General features: G+C 34.7%; 5 protein-coding genes across 11 annotated transcripts; 2 read left to right on the forward strand and 3 right to left on the reverse strand.

Annotated features, from left to right (window-relative positions):
• Positions 1-146: 146 nt before the first annotated feature.
• On the reverse strand, positions 147-2478 carry LOC106650392 (tetraspanin-2A). Its single transcript, XM_014368364.2, has 5 exons — positions 2125-2478; positions 1127-1324; positions 873-1049; positions 562-747; positions 147-365 (listed from the first exon to the last, which is right to left on the reverse strand). The coding sequence occupies exons 1-5, from the start codon at positions 2215-2217 to the stop codon at positions 291-293; spliced, it is 729 nt and encodes a 242-aa protein (XP_014223850.1). The 5' UTR covers positions 2218-2478; the 3' UTR covers positions 147-290.
• Positions 2479-3804: 1326 nt separating this feature from the next.
• LOC106650305 (FGFR1 oncogene partner 2 homolog) lies at positions 3805-5826 on the reverse strand. The gene is made up of 4 exons (XM_023462323.1): positions 5650-5826; positions 4948-5082; positions 4481-4756; positions 3805-4407 (listed from the first exon to the last, which is right to left on the reverse strand). Exons 1-4 carry the CDS (start codon positions 5668-5670, stop codon positions 3805-3807), a joined length of 1035 nt encoding a protein of 344 aa, XP_023318091.1. The 5' UTR covers positions 5671-5826.
• Positions 5827-5977: 151 nt separating this feature from the next.
• LOC106650344 (UPF0547 protein C16orf87 homolog) lies at positions 5978-9612 on the forward strand. Of its 2 annotated transcripts, none has more exons than XM_014368282.2 (4): positions 5978-6484; positions 7767-8014; positions 8627-8812; positions 8886-9612. In XM_014368282.2, exons 2-4 carry the CDS (start codon positions 7964-7966, stop codon positions 9099-9101), a joined length of 453 nt encoding a protein of 150 aa, XP_014223768.1. In that variant the 5' UTR covers positions 5978-6484; positions 7767-7963; the 3' UTR covers positions 9102-9612. The 2 variants fall into 2 exon arrangements, with proteins under 2 accessions (XP_014223768.1, XP_014223767.1); XM_014368281.2 differs by having other exon boundaries at positions 7882-8014.
• Positions 9613-10363: 751 nt separating this feature from the next.
• Positions 10364-19584, reverse strand: LOC106650467. 5 transcript variants are annotated; one of them, XM_023462345.1, is made up of 13 exons: positions 17096-17257; positions 16256-16450; positions 14656-14930; positions 14446-14547; positions 14252-14376; positions 13997-14180; positions 13705-13925; positions 13516-13634; positions 13200-13443; positions 12675-13116; positions 12220-12371; positions 11877-12030; positions 10364-11798 (listed from the first exon to the last, which is right to left on the reverse strand). In XM_023462345.1, exons 1-13 carry the CDS (start codon positions 17241-17243, stop codon positions 10779-10781), a joined length of 3381 nt encoding a protein of 1126 aa, XP_023318113.1. In that variant the 5' UTR covers positions 17244-17257; the 3' UTR covers positions 10364-10778. The 5 variants fall into 5 exon arrangements, 4 of the variants coding, with proteins under 4 accessions (XP_023318113.1, XP_014223962.1, XP_014223963.1 ...); XM_014368476.2 differs by lacking the exons at positions 16256-16450; positions 17096-17257 and adding an exon at positions 18802-19566; XM_014368477.2 differs by lacking the exons at positions 16256-16450; positions 17096-17257 and adding an exon at positions 16076-16165 and having other exon boundaries at positions 10366-11798.
• LOC106650475 (copper chaperone for superoxide dismutase-like) lies at positions 17444-20428 on the forward strand. 2 transcript variants are annotated; one of them, XM_023462352.1, is made up of 7 exons: positions 17444-17536; positions 17600-17798; positions 17867-18059; positions 18149-18215; positions 18296-18477; positions 19964-20111; positions 20274-20428. In XM_023462352.1, the coding sequence occupies exons 1-7, from the start codon at positions 17522-17524 to the stop codon at positions 20274-20276; spliced, it is 807 nt and encodes a 268-aa protein (XP_023318120.1). In that variant the 5' UTR covers positions 17444-17521; the 3' UTR covers positions 20277-20428. The 2 variants fall into 2 exon arrangements, with proteins under 2 accessions (XP_023318120.1, XP_014223980.1); XM_014368494.2 differs by having other exon boundaries at positions 19964-20428.
• The last annotated feature ends 94 nt before the right edge of the window (positions 20429-20522 follow it).

A 20522-nucleotide genomic window follows, 5' to 3' on the forward strand; every position in this document is an offset into this window, starting at 1 on the left:
AAAAAAAAAAAAAAAAAAAAAAAAAAAAAAAAAAAAAAAAAAAAAAAAAAAAAAAAAAAAAAAAAAAAAAAAAAAAAAAAAAAAAAAAAAAAAAAAAAAAAAAAAAAAAAAAAAAAAAAAAAAAAAAAAAAAAAAAAAAAAAAAAAAAAAAAAAAAAAAAAAAAAAAAACAACAATTTATGTTCATTTTTGTGAAAAAAATTTCTCTAATCACGTGCAAGCAAATTGTTTTTACGTCTAAATTTTATAAAATTAAAAGTACTAAAAATTAAATCATCGGATTCCAAGTGGCTATCGTCGATAAGAGTCCTCGTTTTCTCGTTCAATTACCAGAGCGAGGATGTACGCCATGGAGGCCATAATCACCTGTAAAGAGGCAGTAAAATAATATTTGACTTGTCATCGAGGCAAGGTACAACGCGATATTCATACACGATTATTCATCATTAAGAAGCGTGTAATTGCTAGTTCACTCGAGAGGCGATCACCCAACGAAATCGTGCTCCCGACTTTCGAGATGCGCTGTCAAAGTTTACGCAATACAATATACTCGTATACTCACGTTGAGCATGCCCAGAGTCATGCCTAGAAAACCGATGCCCATGCTCTTGAACTCGAAGAACCAGGTGAGCTCCTCGACGCAGCCGTGGAAGAAGGCGTTACCGGTCACCGTGTCGCGGCACTCGGCCGGAAGTGGCTTCAGCAGGTGTGTGTAATCGTTGGGCCCGTCGGCACCGCAGCAACCGATCTGAAAGAGAGAAAAGCGACGAATAGATATAATGAGATAATGCCGAGGTCATTGACCTTGTATCTTCCAAATCTCGAGCTCGAACGAAATCGAAATTTTTCTCAATCGTTGGCTCGTTCACTTACTCCCTCTTGCAGTTGCCTAAGAATAACGGATGCGTAGTCGTGCTGAGAATTAGAGATGAGATCTCTCATGGACTTTCGGATGATTGGCTGGAGACTGCTGTTGGTCGTCGAGTAATCCAAGAGCAAGCAGGTCGCGATCAAGCTCAACGCGAAGCAAACCAACAGGAATCCAGCGTTCTGTAGGGGTCAACGCATGGAAATGATAGAAAATGAAAAACGACTTGGCGCTACTTACGAAGGATTAAAACGCTTACGATTTTCAGATGCAGGTCGTGTTCATTTTTAAGCCCAATGAGTCCGTAAGCACAGACGAGAATGGTGAGTATCGAGGCGATTATAAGAATGGCTAGTGCGTAATTGTACTGGTGGATATTCAAGGCATCTATCCATTCTTGTAAGCTCGTGTCGTTGGTTAGCCAAAGCGATATTATGCCACCAACGACTGCTAAGAGCTGAAAAAAAACATCACGATGACATTACTCGAGACTGTTTTACTATTTTTACGGAGATAATCCAACTGATATCTCTGCGGATCTAACGCGAAGAGGCCACATTTCGTTTGCATTCGACGTGTATTATAGGAATTACCCGCGGGTAAAGCGTAAAAATTTCGCTGTTATTCGCTGAGAGCCACACGGAGCCAAACTATTTGCGACTATGGATAGATAAAATTTTTGATAATGTATCAATAGGAAAGGCTTGCTTGTTATCTCGGCACGTAAACGTTGCCAAAGCCTGTACAAGCGAACGATACACTCGTCGCGACCGCGGCGCACACCTTTTTCGTAACGTGAATTGCGTGTACGTGAAATTTTAAGCAACGCGTGTATAAGCGACGACGGCGCGAAGAAAAAAAATTTGTTTCGATAAATAACTCGACGACGAAGATCGTCGACGCGTGGAATGCCAAGATTTCGGCAAACCGCCTCGCGGCGCGTCATCGCGGGTTTTCGCTTCACTTCCGATATGCATTAACACGCACACACACACACACACACACACACACACAGAGGCGCGCGACAATGACGGATACGACACGGTGATTCACGAAATATCTTAGATTACGCACCGATCCGGTCTATGAGAGATAAATTAAAGGTTTTTTACGCGCTCCTTGTGCGTAGCGAATCGCAGCTCGGCAATGATTTTGCGATCGCTTCTCCGCACCAGCTTTGCACCGGTGCACCCGCGAGCATTTTTGGAGTTCTCGTTTTATTATGATATCTGTAATTGCAATTGTAATTAAACTCACGATGACGACGAAGTAGAATATGAAAAGCACGTAGCGCGTCGCTCTGTAGCTTTTGTCGTCGTCCGAGCCCATCATACCCTGAGCTTTCATCATTTTTGCGACGATAACTGTAACAACACAAATCGGTAACTTTGTAACGACACAGTTACGGCATGCAGCTCGCAAGGCCGATCTTATGCACCACCACCAACAACAACAACAACAAAAAACGAGGAAACTCTTCTAGCCGCGCGGACCGATTTTATTTTAGCAAAGCTCGCGATACGACTGTTGCACGAGGTGTGTGCGAGACTCGTCGTACGCGAGAGATACGCGGCACGGACGACGACGTAGCTCGTTCGCGTTTTTTTTTTTTTCGTGTGCGTTCACGACACCTTATCTCGGAGGACAAACACAGAGTGAGTGAGAAAAGATAAGGTGCGATGGGGCACATGCCCTACATATAATCGTCGCGCTCGCAATCGTAATCTTGCCATCGCTCGTATATATACCTATACATAGGTGTAAGTACAAATACGCGTTTTAAATGGATATCTCAGCGACCGCGCGATAACAGGTGTGGTTCGAAAGAGGAGATCGCTGATTCACCAATTCATCAGCCCGAGCTCTGTTATGTGTGTATGCGCGCGGGACGGAATCGCGGCAGTTTTGCTCAATTTCGCTCGAATTCGTTATAATATGCGCGCTGATACGTCCAATCTACGTACGGATAATGAATCGAGAGCGAGCAGATCGTTATTGAAACGTTCGACCATATACACATTGGTGCATACGTCAACGATCTCGGCAGAATTGTACGCAATACCGGAAACGCTCGTAAAATTTCATTGATAAATTTTTGCTCGTGAATCGCCGGCAAAATTATACGAGTACAAACGCTGTGCACGTATCGGCTTGAAAAATCGCACACCTTCCGGCTACTATACCTGACAAAGATTACAGAAAAAATTCAATCACGACAATCGATCGATCAATTAACGTCTGTAATAGATTGCATAATTGTCGTAACGTGCTGTACAGTTTTATTTTTTACAAATTCATTCATTTGTCTACATTCTGACATTTTCAGTGTCGAACTTCGCGAGCTTATCCTTACAAAATTAAGCATATCGAGGGAAAGCCTGTAACTGGATTGTTTTTCTCGCGTAAGCAAGGCGATTCGCGTCAACTGATTTTATACATGTTGCGCTCTTTAGAGATGCGGATGACGCCACCTGTAGTCAATAATCGTAATTTTTTATGGATTATGCAAGTCAAAAAATACCCACAAAAATTTTGCTTATTTAGGAAGTCGAGATTTTTTTTATTCCTTGTAAAACTATCGGTTACACAATAGATTAAGAACTTCAACAATAATCACTTGTAAAACTATTATATTTTTATAGGAAATCGTGCGGCTTTTCATTAGTTTTCAATTCATTATCGTTGCGTCAACATTTTTCTCAAATGTCAATTTTACATAAATTTTTCAATTTAAATAAAATGTAATTCATTTATTGCTAATAACTTAAGTTTCTTACATTAATTTACAGTCTGATTTTTCGTTTTAAAATGCCGTTTGCATAAAAAATGTTTATTAAATAAACCATTCCTCAAATTTAAAAAATAACGTAATTAATAACGTAATAACTTTTGTAATCAATATTTAACTAATTATATAAAAAATGTTTGTATATGCTATTATTCTTTTTCTAACACTTCCTTTTTATCTTGTAATTCCTCCTTGGATTCACTTTTCATTTCATCTTTGATCTCAATTTTTAATTCATCTTTTAGTTCACTTTTTATTTCATCCTTGATCTCACTTTTAATTTCATCTTTGATCTCATTTTTTTGCTCCTTATTCTTTTCTTCTTTCAAGTCCTTATTCAATTCCTCATCTTTTTCTTCTTTTGTCCACTTTACTCCAAATATGGAATCATATACCTCGTAATCTTTGTTGGGATATTCTGGTTCAGACACTGTGGATGCATCAGATGTATCACATGGGTCGAGATTAACATTGTCTTGTTTTACCACAATATTTGGCTCGGTTTGCACTAGTTTACTACACGTTTGAATGTCTTTGCAACATTTGTGTCCATTTTTGTTGTCAATATCATTTTGAAGTTTTGGATGGTAATACTGGTTACTAATTTCAAGAAGTCCTCGAAGTTCTTCATTTTCTAGTTTTAGTTGTGATAACATTTCTATATGACTCATTTCCATTTCTTCACCCATTTCTGATGCTCTTCTCATAACTGAAGCCATCTCATTGATTTTATCCGCTTGTGCAGCAATAACCTGAATTCAATAATAATTTTAAACCAGTGACCTTTATAATAAAAAATATTTGGATAAAAATTTAAGAACTTACTTGTAAACACTTATTTTGACTATTTACAGGGCATGAATTAGGTAAGGCAGTATAATTTTGTTTAGTTTGCTTTAAAAAGTAAGCAGTTTGCTGTCTGTATTTAGACATAATCTGCTCCATTGCTTTTTGATAATCTTCCAATGCCAGGCGCAAATCTTTATTTTCTGCTCGCAGTTCTCTGAAGTAATTATTATTTCCCTTTTGAAAGCCAGCGATGATTTCTTGGCGTTTTTGGTTACTTGCTTGAGAGTTCAAAGTCTCAAGATCTTCTTGGTACTGAAAAAGTTAGAAATGATTAAACGTTACACAATGTATGCAAAAAAAAATGTAAACGTTTACTCCAATATTTTTCCTATTCTTTATACATTAGAATATCTTAAACCACAACTCTGAATAATTCGTCGAAGGAGTTGTTTGGTGCATTAAAAAAATACTCTGAGCTACACCATAAAAATTTGAAAGCTCACCTGCTTCATGCTGTCAATTTGATTGCACACGGATTGTATCTCGCAGATGAGAACATCAGCTGTGTTCTCCTGCTGGGTTAAATCGTTAACGAGCTTGCCAGCGTCGAGTATTATTTGCTGGAAGGTAAGAGCCATCTGAAAATCGATCGCGATATAAATAAATACCCTTCAAAGATACTGATGCATAATGATTATGTTAGCGTTATAAATTAGATTCATGAGGTATATATCGAGGACGATATAGCTTCGCTCTTTGTTCTATATGGCTCGATAAAAACTGCATGGCAAATTCACATCACTGTTATTGTGCAGAAAAGAAGCCTTTACCTTGGCACTCGAGTTATTACTGCAACGAGAATTCACAAAAAGTTCGCTCTATCATTCGACATTCGTCAAATTTCGAGATCAGAGCTTTTATATTATGACGTCTCCGATATTTTGACGTTTCGTACAATTGAGGTTAACCTCTTCCTCCACCTCTCCGCGCTCTTGTCCCTGTCTCGAATGGGGTGGCGCGAATTTCGTATGCACTTTGCTCGTGCGAAACTGTCGGCGCCCACAACATTCTACCGAGACGATTTAACTTTAAGTGCATTTTGTAAACAAAGTTTTGGAATAAGAAAGCAAACAAGCAAGTTGGAATGTAGAATTTTAGCATGTCGGAGTGAAATTCATGGACATCCATACATAATTTTCATTTACCTCTGGTTTCTGAGCGTCCATCGTAATAGTGTCGAAGAGATTTACTTGATTATGAAGTTAAAATTTAACGACCGTTAAATTGTAGTTATTCTATATTGTTTTTGTGTATCGTTGTCCGCGTACACACATGTAAGTACGTGACTCGAAATCGTAGGTAGGCATCACGTAACGTTGCGTGATGACGACTTGTTTATTTGTGTGCCTTCGACTACCGACCCGTGCTATTACGCTTGATGCTCATTGGTACAATGTCAACACTTAATCCGGGCACACAAAGCACACATCGTCGTCGATCGTCGACCTTTCCCAGAAGTTAAAATCAAGGATCAATTGATAAGATCGCACAGCATCGACACTTTCTCCTAGTATCATCCGAACTATCTTCATTCGATCGTCGATCAAAATCGGAGCATCATCGCTTACTGTGTTGCGCGCGAGTCGTTTTTGCCAACTGTATACTATCGACTACTTTTTTATTTATTCGTAAAAACGCTCGGTATACTCCGATTGGAAATCAATAGAACTTCGATTGTAATCAACGCGAGCGCCGGTCCATTAATGAAAGAAATCTTCGAGAGATGGGAATCGTCAAGCGCTTCATCAACGTGACGAAGCAGGCGCTCGGCCTGCACAATCAGCATCGTCTGGGCTCGAGCTCGTCGCGGCCCGGTCGCTGGGCCGGGAACTTCGCCACGGACGACGACGACGGGGTGAGCCGATCATCCTCGATGTTCAGTATACGTTCCAATATACTGGGTAGCGGTTACAATTTTGAGGCCAGCTCGACGCCCAGACTCGACACGGACTTCGTCGTGACGTTCAACTTCAATTAAAGGTACGGCCGCGATGTTGAACATCCATTCATTTCATTTCATTGAAACATGACACACGCACGCAGTCAAAATCTCAATGATCCACATCACTTGAATTTAATCGATAATGAAAAATAGACTGTCATAGAATGTGTCTGTGTGCTCCTCGGACTTCAAATCTGCATTCACTTGTTTCTCATCTTAATACATTTTTTTGAACACGATTTTGAAAAAACGAGTTTCATAGTCAGATTCAGTAGGCCAAAATACTTCAGAAACCATTGTTCGTTTGTATATGGACTTCAATCGGTCACGAAAACCCCCTCAATAAGGCTGTTTTCACAGTCGTCAGTGACGGTCAAAAATCGACCAGCTGATTTGACTGGAGGCCAAACAAAGCGACCCCCCGTATACTTTACATGTTAAAGTTGGTTGGTAAAAGTACTTGTAATTAGTTTAACGTTCGGTAAAAAAATAAACAAAAAATATCTGGAGAAAGCGGAAATCCTTGTGTATCGAAATATCGAAGCGGTTTTTAGTTAAAGTCTTTAGATTGTAAATAAAAAAACATTGAAATTTCGGCTTTTTTGTCTGTTATATTGTCAATAAACTCTAATAAACTAGTTATTAAAAGTGGTTTTTTGGGTTGCAATACAAACCCTCAAGTGGAGAATTGTTTATTCTTTCAAATTACCAATGAAAAACTAAAAAACAATCGTAATTAAGAATATTATCTTTCCACCAACAGCAGACTTAGTTTGGAAGACGATTGCGAGATCATTTTCATAATTTTTAGAAATTACGATTGTTTTTTAGTTTTTCATTGGTAATTTGAAAGAATAAACAATTCTCCGCTTGAGGGTTTGTATTGCAACCCAAAAAACCACTTTTAATAACTATTTTATTAGAGTTTATTGACAATATAACAGACAAAAAAGCCGAAATTTCAATGTTTTTTTATTTACAATCTAAAGACTTTAACTAAAAACCGCTTCGATATTTCGATACACAAGGATTTCCGCTTTCTCCAGATATTTTTTGTTTATTTTTTCACCGAACGTTAAACTAATTATAAGTACTTTTACCAACCAACTTTAACATGTAAAGTATACGGACGGTCGCTTTGTTTGGCCTCCAGTCAAATCAGCTGGTCGATTTTTGACCGTCACTGACGACTGTGAAAACAGCCTAATAGTAATGAGCTGATCATTGCATTGCGCGCGCAACCATTTTCATCTTCGTGCATGCTTTTATGTATATGTTTCCCCCTCCAATTCATATGAAGTAGCTACTTTTGCTCGTCAGGTCTCGGTGCCACTCTGTATCAATCTGTATATCTAACGCTAATGTATCAGTACTAGATTGAGTTTGATTGGATACACAACTCAATTGTTCAGTTGTTTCTTGTTGGCTGTTTCAGTGTAATCAAAAGTTAAAATACTTTGTTCTTGGCCAATATCGTGATTGTTTGAAACTACAAGGTTTATTTTTTATTGTGAAAGATGGCCAAAACAAAGACGATAGCCAAAGGTTGTCCAAAATGTGAGCAGCAGGTGAGGATACGTATTTTTATTACTATCTAAATTTACAACGATAAATTCATTAGCAGCGATCGTAACCTTAATTCTACGGCTCTTAATTTTTTTTCATTTCGAGTAACTTATTATATCTAAACCAAACACTTTTTAAAAAGCATTAACGTCTATTATGCTTTTTCGACTATGCATTATAAATAACTTATTTACGAATCCACATGAACATATAGTATATTTTGCACCTAGGAAGTGAAAAACTGGCAAGTCCCAGAGCACGTGTAATTTATCATCCGAGGCGAAGCCTAGGTTGATAATCACGTGCTCTGAGACTTTCACTTTTCGCTACGTAGGTGCAAATACAATTTTTTGTGAATCCCCCAGCCTAAAGTAACATTTTGGTTTTGCGCAGCGAGAGTAAAATGTTTACTTTAGGTTGGGGTAGCACAAAAATATATTATTTGTATTCTATGCGAGGTATGCAAACTATTAAATGTTTTTCATCAAGTTGAAAATAATCATCTCTTACTATGTCTATGTTACTGTACTTTCTAGTTGTTGAATGTACAACTAAAATAATCCAAGCTAATTTTAAATAATGCGATAAATCTAAATTAACTTTTTATTACACAGGTTCCTGTAGCTTGTAAAGCATGTAGATGTGGTCACTCTTTTTTTAATGCTCGTCGTAGCTCTATTAAAAGTCCTCCAAGTCCAGAACTCGCCATGAGAACTAGAAGAACAAACAGAGTAAAAAGAGAAAAACCTGTATACTATGATGCACTTGTAATTGAAAAACAAACACGAAAATCTACGAAGGTAATTTATTATTTGCTAGTCTACATCAAGTTAGTTTCTAACATATTCAATTAATTTTTTTAAATAATTTCAGTTAAAAAAGGGAACAGAAACTGATGGAGATGTACCAGAAATAAGTGCAAAAAAAAAGAAAAAAGGGAAAGGTAAAAAAGGTGGTAGCAGTGGCGGTGATGACTATGACGAAACCGAAGGAGTCAGCAGTTTATCACCTGAAAAACAATTAACATGTTCTCTTATTTTACGAGAACTCAATAATAAACTATTGAGTACTTCTTGGAAACCTCAGTAAAGTATAACAAAGCTGATAAGTGTGTGATAAATGTTTGGTCTCATTTGTCAAACTATAATTATTGTACAAAAAGAAAACTCTATTTCATGATGTATATCATTAAAATGAAATTATATTAAGCTTGTGATTGTGAGGAATGTGTGTCAAATGTATATTCTGTAAAAATAGTTGATTGAAAGCAACTGGTTGGTTGAAGTACAATGTTTTCCTATAAACGATGAAGTGACATTGATTCAATTAAGTACAAATGTGTTGAAAATATTTTAAGAAAATATTGTTCACGAACTTATGAATGCTTATTGATTTTGTCAAGCATCAAAATTTCAGAAATCTAGGTACTCAGCATTAATTTTACTTAAATTATCATAGATTAAGAAATGACTATTAAAAGATTAAGAATATGTTAATTTATGAATTAAAATCATGTTACATGATTCAAAGTTGCCATTTACACTAAATGTAGATGAATAAAAAACTAAAGAATAAAATATCAAGGATGTATTTTAAAATATTTGATAAAGAAATGAATATCTTAAAGATGTATCAATGCTGCATTTGAACTAGTATCGTTCAAAAATGTTGAATGCAAGCAGTGAAATAAGGCATATTTAAGTGCTGCTGTTTATGATTTATTTATAAGGCTGATTAATTTACTATGTATAGTAAAACATTTATTTTTTTTTAAATATAGATGTAATCAAAAAATTCTGAATTGTTTTAATAAATGAATTTAAAATATACAAAATTTACTTTCACTTTTCACGTCATTATTATTTCGAAAGGTTACTTCTAATATAATAGATAAGTTAGTAAAATCATTAAATTCTCAATCTGCCTTTGTTAATTAAAAAATCAACTATGATACCTTAAGAAGTTTTGATAAATCACATTGAAATTTAAGATATTATGGTAAATTCTATTGTTTTATGCAATGTCTTGAATCGAACTGAACTAACTGAAATATCTTAAAATCTTTTAAGATTTATAAAAATTCTAATCGAGTTTAATTATTTCAATTTTTAAAATTCAGAAAGTAGTGTTGAAATTACTCTTCAAATGAGTTTTTTATTATTCATAAAAATTTAAAAAAACAAATAGATTGATACACTACAAATTAATTTAAATCCTATACAGTTAATTGATATTTCCAGATTTTTAAAGCTGCAGAAAAAGATTGATTCAACAATTTTCCTTGGAAATAGATTTTATTTTTCAAATGACATATAATATATAATAAAATATAAGCATATGATTCAATTTCATATTAACTAAATATTAACAGTCACTTTTACTTGAACTAAAAACCGATTAGATAAAGGATAAATTATTATTTTTTAAACTTATCACAAAACTCAATAAAACGATTTACTTATTTTTTAATAACTAACTACTATATATTTAATAATGTTCTGTACACTGAATTCATTTTCCAAAGAACTCATTCAAATTCGTTTTCATGAATAATTTATGAGCTAGTAATGAAAACTTTGGATAACAAAAAATTGCACTGCGGCTAAACTTTCAATTTATTTCTTTAGCGCGCACTTACTCATTTATTCTAAACAATGCCAAAATACTGTTGTAGAAAAATAATAGAATAAGATCTAAAAAAAACTAATTTACAATTTTGTTTTGTTATAAAAAATAAATTTTATCATGATGAAGTATCACCTAATTTTATCTAACATAATCGTGTTTATCAGAAGCTCGAGATTTTCGGCGCGAGCGTCTACGAGTCTTACTTTCATCACAATCACCACCGTCGTTTGATTTCTTTTTGTCGTACAAATATTCAAAGTTCTTTTTTTCATTAATAATACTTTTTGATTTTTCAATTTGAGAAATACCGTTATCAAATGTACTTTCAAAGCTCTTAGTTTTTGTCACGGAATTTGCATCTTCTTGGGGGCGTTCATGCTCGGATAGCAAAGCAGGATTATGGTCCCGCGTTGAGCTATTCAATTTAGTCGCAGCAAGTATATCTGATTTTGTAACCACATTTTGGTAAATTTTATTTACATTAGTGTTAACTTTAGATATGGGCGCTGTTCCGTCAAACTCTTCGTCACAATTATTCACATCATTAAAATCATTAACATCGACATTTTCACCAATTTTTAAAAGCTGTAATGTTTTTGTAGGGCTTCGCGGTACTTGGTCAAGATTGGCGTTCGTGGATTTAGCAAAAGAACGTGAGCTAACTGTAGAGCCTACAGAGCCATCGTTAATTGAATGATTTTCTTCACGCACTGCTCGAAAATGCCTGGTTCGCCAGGAGCTTCTTTGTTTCGGTAAGCTTTTATTGGACGCCGTTCCTGATTTTTCATGATTACTATTATCACGACTACGTTCTGAATCATCGTTTGAAACTTCTGGATTCAAATTTTCTTTCAAATCACCGCTTCCACAGTTGAGTTTCCTTGTTGTCGGATATTCCAATAATGTTTGATCATCTTCTAATAGAAAATTTCTCGATTCTATAGGAGCAGTTGCTATTGAACTATGAGCAATGTCAAATTCAACTGCTGAATCGTCACCCAGTGAAAGTGACTTATTTATGGTTGCGCTCAAGTCAGATGTTGAATCAGAACATTCAATAGCTTTCTGATGCGATACTATATACTTTTCAATATTTTTACGCGACAAATCTTGTGTCTTGTCTAGCTGAATTATAATCTTTGTTGAAAGAATGTTAATCTGAAAAATATTTCAAATACCAAATGTATACATTTTTTATTCAACTTTTATTTCTTGCACAAGCATCTCTACACTTACGTGCAAATCTTGATTTATAACTTTGAATTTTATATCTTTCAGATTTGCTTGATCTGTAATCAATCCAGCTCTATTATGTTGATCCTGTCTTGAAGCTTTGCTAGTTCCGCCGTCGCTACTGCAATCGGTAATCCGAGCTCCAACATTGGAAGTGCTATAAAGTTAATTAAAAATGTTATATTAACAACAATATTTTCGCAAATAAAAAACTTTTCATTAAAAAAAAAGCAAGTTGTTATATACTACTTAAAGAATTATTTTAATGTATTATGAAAAAAGTTTGTACTCAAATACATGAAGAAAATATCCGATTAAATATTAAAGTAAATTGCTTAATAATTACTTGTTGAGTTGAGATTGTTTGTTACAGCTGGTGTTTTCTTTGGTTGCTGATGAATTGCCTGATTTGGTTGAGTCCTCAACTGAATCTGAGATGGAATTTGATGTTGACTCATTGAAGGTGTTGTTGGTGAGTTCTTCAGTTCTTGAGGCAAACTGTTAGAACGCCATAAGCATAACTAAAGGGAAATACGGTGGGAAAAGTGAATTATATGTGCGCGTGTGTATGTGTGTGTGTGTAATTTGATTATATGACCCATTTTTAAATTGAACTTTATTTTAAAATTGATTTTCTTGCTGATTGATAAATCCATTTATCTATTTGATTGATGGATCGTTGTCAGATTTTAAGCGAGAATTTATTTTAAGAAGAAGGTTATTTTGTAGTTATGAGTTTTTAATGTATCAATGAACGGTGTTAATAATTATATTTCATTAATCACATGCCCATATACTTACGCTTTTTGCAGGCGATAACAGTTCAGGAACTGCATTAATATCAGCGTTCGGGCTTAATTCCAATTTGGCCCGTTTACTTCGCTTTTCTTCCTTCAAATCGTCTGTGATTTCACGTGAACGTTTTAATGGTGCAGAAATAGGCAGTGGGAAAGGTAACGAAACTTCTTCGGAATCTAATTCATCATTGAAAAATTCCGGGGGTACTGACGTAACATTAGTTATGACAATATTAAAAGGAGACTGGTCAGTTTCTTCAGAAACTGTCACTGCCATTGGTTCGTCTGAAGATATGTGTGGATTTGCATAAACATGATCTATCACTGCCAAATTTTCGCGCCGTTTCTTCATTGTACTTTCACAAACAATTTCGAGTTCGTCGTTGTCGCTATCAAGATCGATAATACTATTATTTTTAGATCTCGAACCTTCAATATTACCCGCGCTGCAATGAGACATACATAATTTAATTGTTTATTTTAAACATGAGAGTAAAGATTATGAGCATTTTTTAAATTATTGCTTTACCTTTTTAGTTGAGCAACCTGCTTTAATTTGTATTTTAGAGGTCCCGGTCGTAACGAAACTTTGGAGAGAATACTGGATAAGGAATCATTTTGAATTTTATTGTTGCCTACAGATACATTGGAATCACTGTCATCATCGTTGACCGTAATTTTGAGAATTTCCGTTTCCTCTTGTGTAAAATTTTCACTTGAAACTAAAGACTGATCATTCGCAGTATCGTTTTCTACTGAACTAGATTCTTTTTCTGAAAAGTTTAAATATCCATTTAAGGTATAATATATCTTGAAAATGTAAGATAAGATTTATTATTACATACTTTCAGTAATAGAAATACATTCACTACAAAACCATTCCACATCACCAGATTTCAAATCACTACAACGTAAATGGGTTCCTTGGTGACCACACATGTCACATAGACTCAATAGCCACTTGCTGTAGACAAATAATTCATAATTTAAAGTGACCATAAAATATTATTCCACAAATTTTTTTATTGACATACCCTTGTTCTTCTTTATATTTTCTACCTTTAGGACAAAGACATGTTTTTGCGTTACAATTATCATGTCTATAGTACAATTCTTGATATGCATTAGGAACCAACTCCCATGATGCATCTTGTTCCGGAACGTAAATGCCATTTTCTTTCATAATGTCTCGAAATGGTTGCCTATTATTACATAATGGGCACTTAAAAAAATATCCGGCACTTATAGCAAGTTTCTAAAAATTTCAAGATTAAAGTTAATTTTTTAGAACAAGGGAAAGAGAAAAATTAATTTGAAGATATTTACCTGAAGACATGTTCGATGGAACCAAGCACCTTTTCTACAGCATGATGACCACAATGTACCTATAGTATCTTTAGGATCAACATCTTCATAACAAATTGTACATGTAACCATTGCAACATTAGCTATTTTAGCAAGAATTTCAGCATCTATTTTTTGCTTTGGTCTATGAGACTCACAAAATGATCTATTAAACATGAAACAAATTAATGCTAATTCCATATACTTAATAATTAAAGATAAACAAACCATACATACTTGAACTCTCCATAAAATAGGTGCAGCGAATTATTTTTTAAACCACAAGGCAAGTGAAACATTTTTTTACATTTAGTCTCACAGCAACCCAAAGTGGCACCATTTTTTCTACAATATGAACAAAACTAAAAATCAAAAACAATTAGTTCAAGTTTCTCAAAATTGATAAATGTTTTAAAAAAATAAATTCTTACAAGTCTTTTGCCTCTGCGTATTTCTTTATTAATGTCTGCAGCTAAAAAACCTAAAATTCCTTCTTTATCCTCTCCATTTTGAGTGACATTGGAGGATAGTAACTGCAATTAATCAATTAAAGTTATTTACGAGAAAAAAAAATATTAATAACTCAACTAAATACATTTTTCAATTGAAGATATAATTAGAAACAAGAGTACAAAACTCACCAAACAAAAATAATGCGTAATAATTCCTTCATGTTCATGAAATGGACCGTACAAAGTCTCATCTCTCTGAGATCCTCCGCAGAAGCAGCAAATGAGTTCTCTTTCATCGGTACTTGATATCACTGTCTTTGGAATTGTATTTTCATTTTGATATGAACTATCTTCTTGTGTAGCAGTGCTTCGTCTCGGACGTCTCCTCGACGTAGAAAAATGCACTGCTGATCGACGAGATCGTCGTGACATTGTCTGCTCCTGCTCCAATCTCTCAGTACTGTCTATAAAAAGAAACAATACAAAGATAATCAATACATAATTCCAGTGTAAAGCCCATAGGTTTATAGCTTACAAGCAATAGTAGGGTTGCTACAAGATAAATAATTAATGGGATTCCTATAAGCTAATGTAAAAATAAAAATGTTTAGGCTTCATTTATGCGATCGTTACTGAGAATTTTTTTCAAAATTATTGGTAGCAATTTTCGTTCTAAGATTGTAAAAAAGACCAAAGAAAACTTTAGAAAAATATTATATAAAAATCTTATAAATGTCGTTGAAAAATGTTCATATAAAACTTGGTTTTGGCATCCCCTTCATTAGTAAAAAATTCAATCCATATCAAAATCATTCAATCCAATCTTCAAATGTCAAATTATCGAGCAAAGATTTCGAGAATTATATTACTAAAGAATCCTATAACGGGTAGCAGACACAGAGTAGCAAAACATACTCTGGCAACCGGCTTTTCACAATAAGCGCAAGTCAAGACAATATCATTGCCACCATCAGAAAATTTTTTAACGAATAATTGTTGTCGCATTTTCGGTATTAGAACACCTTTAATGATAAAATAATAACTACTACCATAGTTTCTGGTGGAATAGTGTTCATCTCAGTTAGCTTTATTGAATTAATGAAAAGATTTTCAGTATTTTCGCTTAAAATGTTTTTATTTTTTTGAAAATCTCGGAAAATTATACGAAGCTTGAGAGATATCAATACGGCAGATAAAAAAGCTAGCAACATTGAAAATATTTTTTTTCCATATTGTTCCACGCGATGCAAAAAGACAAAATTAGCGATTTTTTCCAATTTCAATAGCTTATAATTGGTAAAAATATAAAAATATGCATTTTAAAGAAAATATTCAATATAAACATATCAACACCAGAAAGCATCGTGGCAACATTAATTTTCTCATTGAAGGCGATTATATGAAGAAAAAGAAGCAAAAATTGTTCGTTAAAACGTTTTTTCGAAGTTTATGACATTATCGCTCGATGAGAGTCGTTTCAAGTTAAGCGAACGTTGTCATGCGTATAAAAATTTGTATCGTCGATTCTCGCGCACTGCGAATCCAATGCAGCACGTTCGAGATTTTCTCGCCCGCGTCTTTTTCAAGGCAGATACACACAGTTGCTTACTTATATCTGTTTAGCAGGTAAGCTAATTATTCGGCTCGACTTATAGCGCGCGCACTCACACATTCACAATTTGTATACACACGTAGGCATGCAGCAGCACCTCGCGAGCGCGATACAACTGTGCTCGTTGCGAGAACCGGAGACAATAGCAAGTACATGTGCAACGAAAGAAACACAAACCTATTCCATAAACGCCGATAGGCAGCAGAGCGCAAAAACGACTAAGTAGAAGTACGCGAGGCGCGTCAATGTGACCTGTAGCTAGCTGTCGCTCATGGGGCGATCCTTTTTTTCCATGTATCGGGGCTTCATTTTCATTGTGTACACTTATCCGACGATTCGTGTGACTGTATACAGTGCGAAGATACCATGTCTCTGTGTATATATGTGCGAAAATAAAGGTATGGGTGTAAGCAATATACTCGAGTTACCGAGATAGCGCTTGTCACGTAAGAAGCGCCAATTCGAAAAATAATAAGACGCGATCTCGGTTACGGAGCGCGCATATCGACGATCAAAGCTATAGATCTAATCGGTAGGCACTCGAGCAGTTTTTTGATGTGAAACATCTTTTTTTGCTCTTGCGTTATAATTTACTTAAGAGTGCACTGTAATTCCTATGATAATTGCAGTTATAGACATAGTTTAAAAATAAAACTACGAGAGAATAAATTTACTTGCATATGACCATTCAATACACGTTTACTTTTTTGAAAAGAAATTGAAAAGTATAACGATTTAGACTAACAAAGAAAACGTATGACTGTCAAAATAATATAACTTTCGATTAATTTTTAGAGCAACAATGAATAGTACATTTATGAGTCCAATAGAAATATAGAAATATTTAAATGAAAATTAATTTAGGATTCCGACACAAGTTCTCTTGAATGTACACACACGGGCATTAAGCTAGACCACAACAGTGAAACCTGCGAAGCGGCGCACGTGCTGTTCTGTCGCGCTGCAATATTGCCTGCACTGACTTGCAAAAAGTTTCGAGATTAATCGATCCCTCACCACACGCCGTTTTCCTATGCATTTGCCAGCAAACGTCATATGTGTATACACAATCTACTGCTGTCTGCGTGTTGTACAACGTTCGGTGCAGCCACAAAGGGATAGCGAGCACATTTTCAGTGGCTTGGCAACGCACGAGTCCCGGCATTTTTGCGATCTGCTGCTTGCGATAGATGCGAAGCGGGAAAAGTTCGACGACTGCTAAACCAAAATTGTGATGAGAAATTGTTAGCACAAGTGACTTCTGAGCGGGTCAAAATAGCGCCTGTCGACCTATTACAACATATCTGCAGCGCAAATACGGCATTTACGCATAATTTTGCCAGAGCGAGGAGAGGGAGTCGACTGACGTTGAATGAATTGCAAAAGAGTTTTATTCATTTGTTGAATAACTTTAAACGCTCGATTAACTGATAATAAAAAAATATGTCTTCGGCTAAGGTAAAAGATGCACGATTCGTTAAAATATTCGAATTGAATTACTGATTACTCATCATTTTTTAGATTGAGTTTGATGTACAAATGTCATGTCAAAAATGTGTGGATGCAATTGAAAAGGTACTAAATAAAACAGAAGGAATCAATCGGTTTGAAATATCTCTCGAACAGGGTTCTGTGATAGTGGATACTAATTTACCTTTCTCTCAAGTACAAGAAACAATAGAAACTACAGGTAGAAAAGCAGTACTGAAAGGATATGGAGGTAAACTAACATTTCACAGTACTACAATTTTTTATAGAGCAACTATTGAGCATACATTTTTTGTACAGAAAATGATGTCAGTGCAGTATCAATGCTAGGAGGAAATTCTGGTTATAGTTATGGGGAAAATATTAAAGGTGTTGTTAGATTTGTTCAAACAAAAGAAGGATGCTTAGTTGATGGAACAATTGATGGATTAAGTACTGGACCTCATGGTTTGCACGTGCATGAGTGTGGTGATATTTCAAAAGGATGTGAAAGGTAAATATTTAAGAAATCAAAATGTTAAAGTTTATGTATCTGAAAAAGTTGTTAAGTTTTTTTATCAAAATTATTATTTTTAATTGCAGTGTAGGTGGTCATTTTAATCCCAACAACACCCAGCATGGAGGACCCAATGATTTACCGAGTAATAGGGTAATTTATTTTCTATTAATATTTTATTTATAATAATTATTTTTAAAACTCAAGTTAACACATAATATTTATGTAATTAGCATGTAGGTGATTTAGGAAACATTAATGCTGATAATGATGGAAGAGCCACATTTAGATTAGTAGACAAGCTATTAAATGTTCATGACATTATTGGAAGATCTTTGGTAGTGACTGAAAAAGCAGATAATCTAGGTAGAGGTGATACAACCTCATCAAAAATTGACGGAGATAGTGGTAAAAGGTAATTCAATTTGATATTATAGAAAACAAATATTTTTAAACTCTCACAAAATTAGAAAAATTAAACTAGTAACATTAAAAAATTTTATGTAAAAATGAAAATTTTAATGCTGATATAAACACCAAGTTAATTTTGATAAAAAAGATATTTAACTTGTTCAGCGATTCATAACTTTGGAGTTTGATATAGTTAAAAGTATTTGTTCGTTCGTGGGTTACATGCACTATAAAGAACGGAGGGCATGCACGATGCAAACTTAGTTAGATAAGAACATGAAATGCAGCACAAATGTCTTGCAAAGATATTTTATTAGTTTTTACTTACCTTGGCTACTAAGGTTAGATTCATTCGGCTGGGTTGATACATCTTGGCCTCCGCTGTTGCTCCTTGTCTGACGATTTGATGCGTTTGTCACTCTTCTACTGTATCTTTGCGAACGATTGGATGACTGATGGTTCTTTTTATTTTTCTCCCCATGATCATTTCTGAGCTGACCTGATTTTCCTCGCTTTACTTTCATAGGCATATCTCTGTATGCAGATGACCTTGTAAAAGATGTAAGATATTTGCGTTGCTTCAACAATTGATGCACCCTATTCCTGCACTCTGTGCACACTTTTTTGCTGCCCGAAAAGCTTACATGGTGCAGTAAATCGCGTATGCTGGAACTAACGAAACGAATATTCTTTGTAACATTGTGCCTGGGTATTCTAAATGGATTGCAGCAAATTTCTGTAACTATTTTTTGGGACGAGGATGCACTCGATGGTATCAACTCTGCTTGAATCGAGCCGGTCATCTCGGGTTACTTATTAACGAGAAGCGGTTCACTACTAGCGAGAGTTGTTTGTACACACAACTTTTCACACTGTCAAAATCCTGCGTCAAGATCAAACTTCGATCTGAACGTTATAACCTCCAAACTACGAAATTCTGGCGGTAGTTATTACAAATGCATAAGCTGTTTCCCACTTTTCCCAGCTTGACACGGCTAACGGCAATCTATCTTCCACCAATCCGATCCGAGTCAACGAGGCCGGTGTGGGTAAAGCAAATCCCACTAAACCAGAGGAAAGTGGTCTACTCGAAACATTCCCCCCTCCCATGTTTCCTGATCCTTTCTCATCGCACATGACCATAGAATAGATTAGCGCGCCTTTTTAAAAGTGCTCTTGAACGACTTCTTAGAGTAGGTTTTACATTTTGAAAATAAATTATCGACTGATAAAATATTTAATTCAAATAATAAATAATCTATTTCCAAACCTTCAATTTATTAAACTTAGAGATATTTTTATAAAATTGTGTTGGTATAAAATTTTTTTACAATTTGTTCAAGATTAAAATAATATTAAAATAACGTTAAAATAAGTAAATTATAAATAATATATTTCTAATACTTCACACGCACAGCGTCATTTACTGCATAAAACATAATTAACAATTTTCAATACTTTCTAATCTGATTTTTTTCATATTTTCATAGATTAGCATGTGGAATAATAGCAAGATCATCGGGTCTCTTCCAAAATGTCAAGAAAATTTGTGCTTGCAGTGGTCTGACATTGTGGGATGAACGTGACAAGAGCGTTTCAGACCAGAAAAGTGGAATTCCGCCCACCACTAACAATTCAGTATGCATTATTTTTTGATAAATTTATTCAATCTTTACTATCGCTGTACCTAAGCTTTGCTATAAAAAGTATTAAAATATTTTAAATCTACCTCTCTGCTATGAATTTCCACAATAATTACTCCTAATGATATCATTTAAATTTGATCGTTTTTCATTCCAGTGAACAATTATGGGTAAACCAGGAGGCTCAATAGCTCTTTGGAGAAAAAAATTGATCAAACTTTCACAAAATAATTGATAATTAATATTCCACAACTGGACATATTTTTGATAATAATGACTATGATAAAAGAAGTTCAATATCATTTTATAAAATTTGATGTTTTAATTGAAGTTGAACCTTTCATAATGTGTTAAGCAATACTATAAAAAATTGTGAGTATTTTGATTCAAGTGATTATATATTGAA

Source organism: Trichogramma pretiosum, unplaced genomic scaffold (assembly GCF_000599845.2).
Source record: "Trichogramma pretiosum strain Unisexual culture from Peru unplaced genomic scaffold, Tpre_2.0 scaffold3, whole genome shotgun sequence".
In the NCBI taxonomy this organism is placed as follows: Eukaryota; Metazoa; Arthropoda; class Insecta; order Hymenoptera; family Trichogrammatidae; genus Trichogramma; species Trichogramma pretiosum.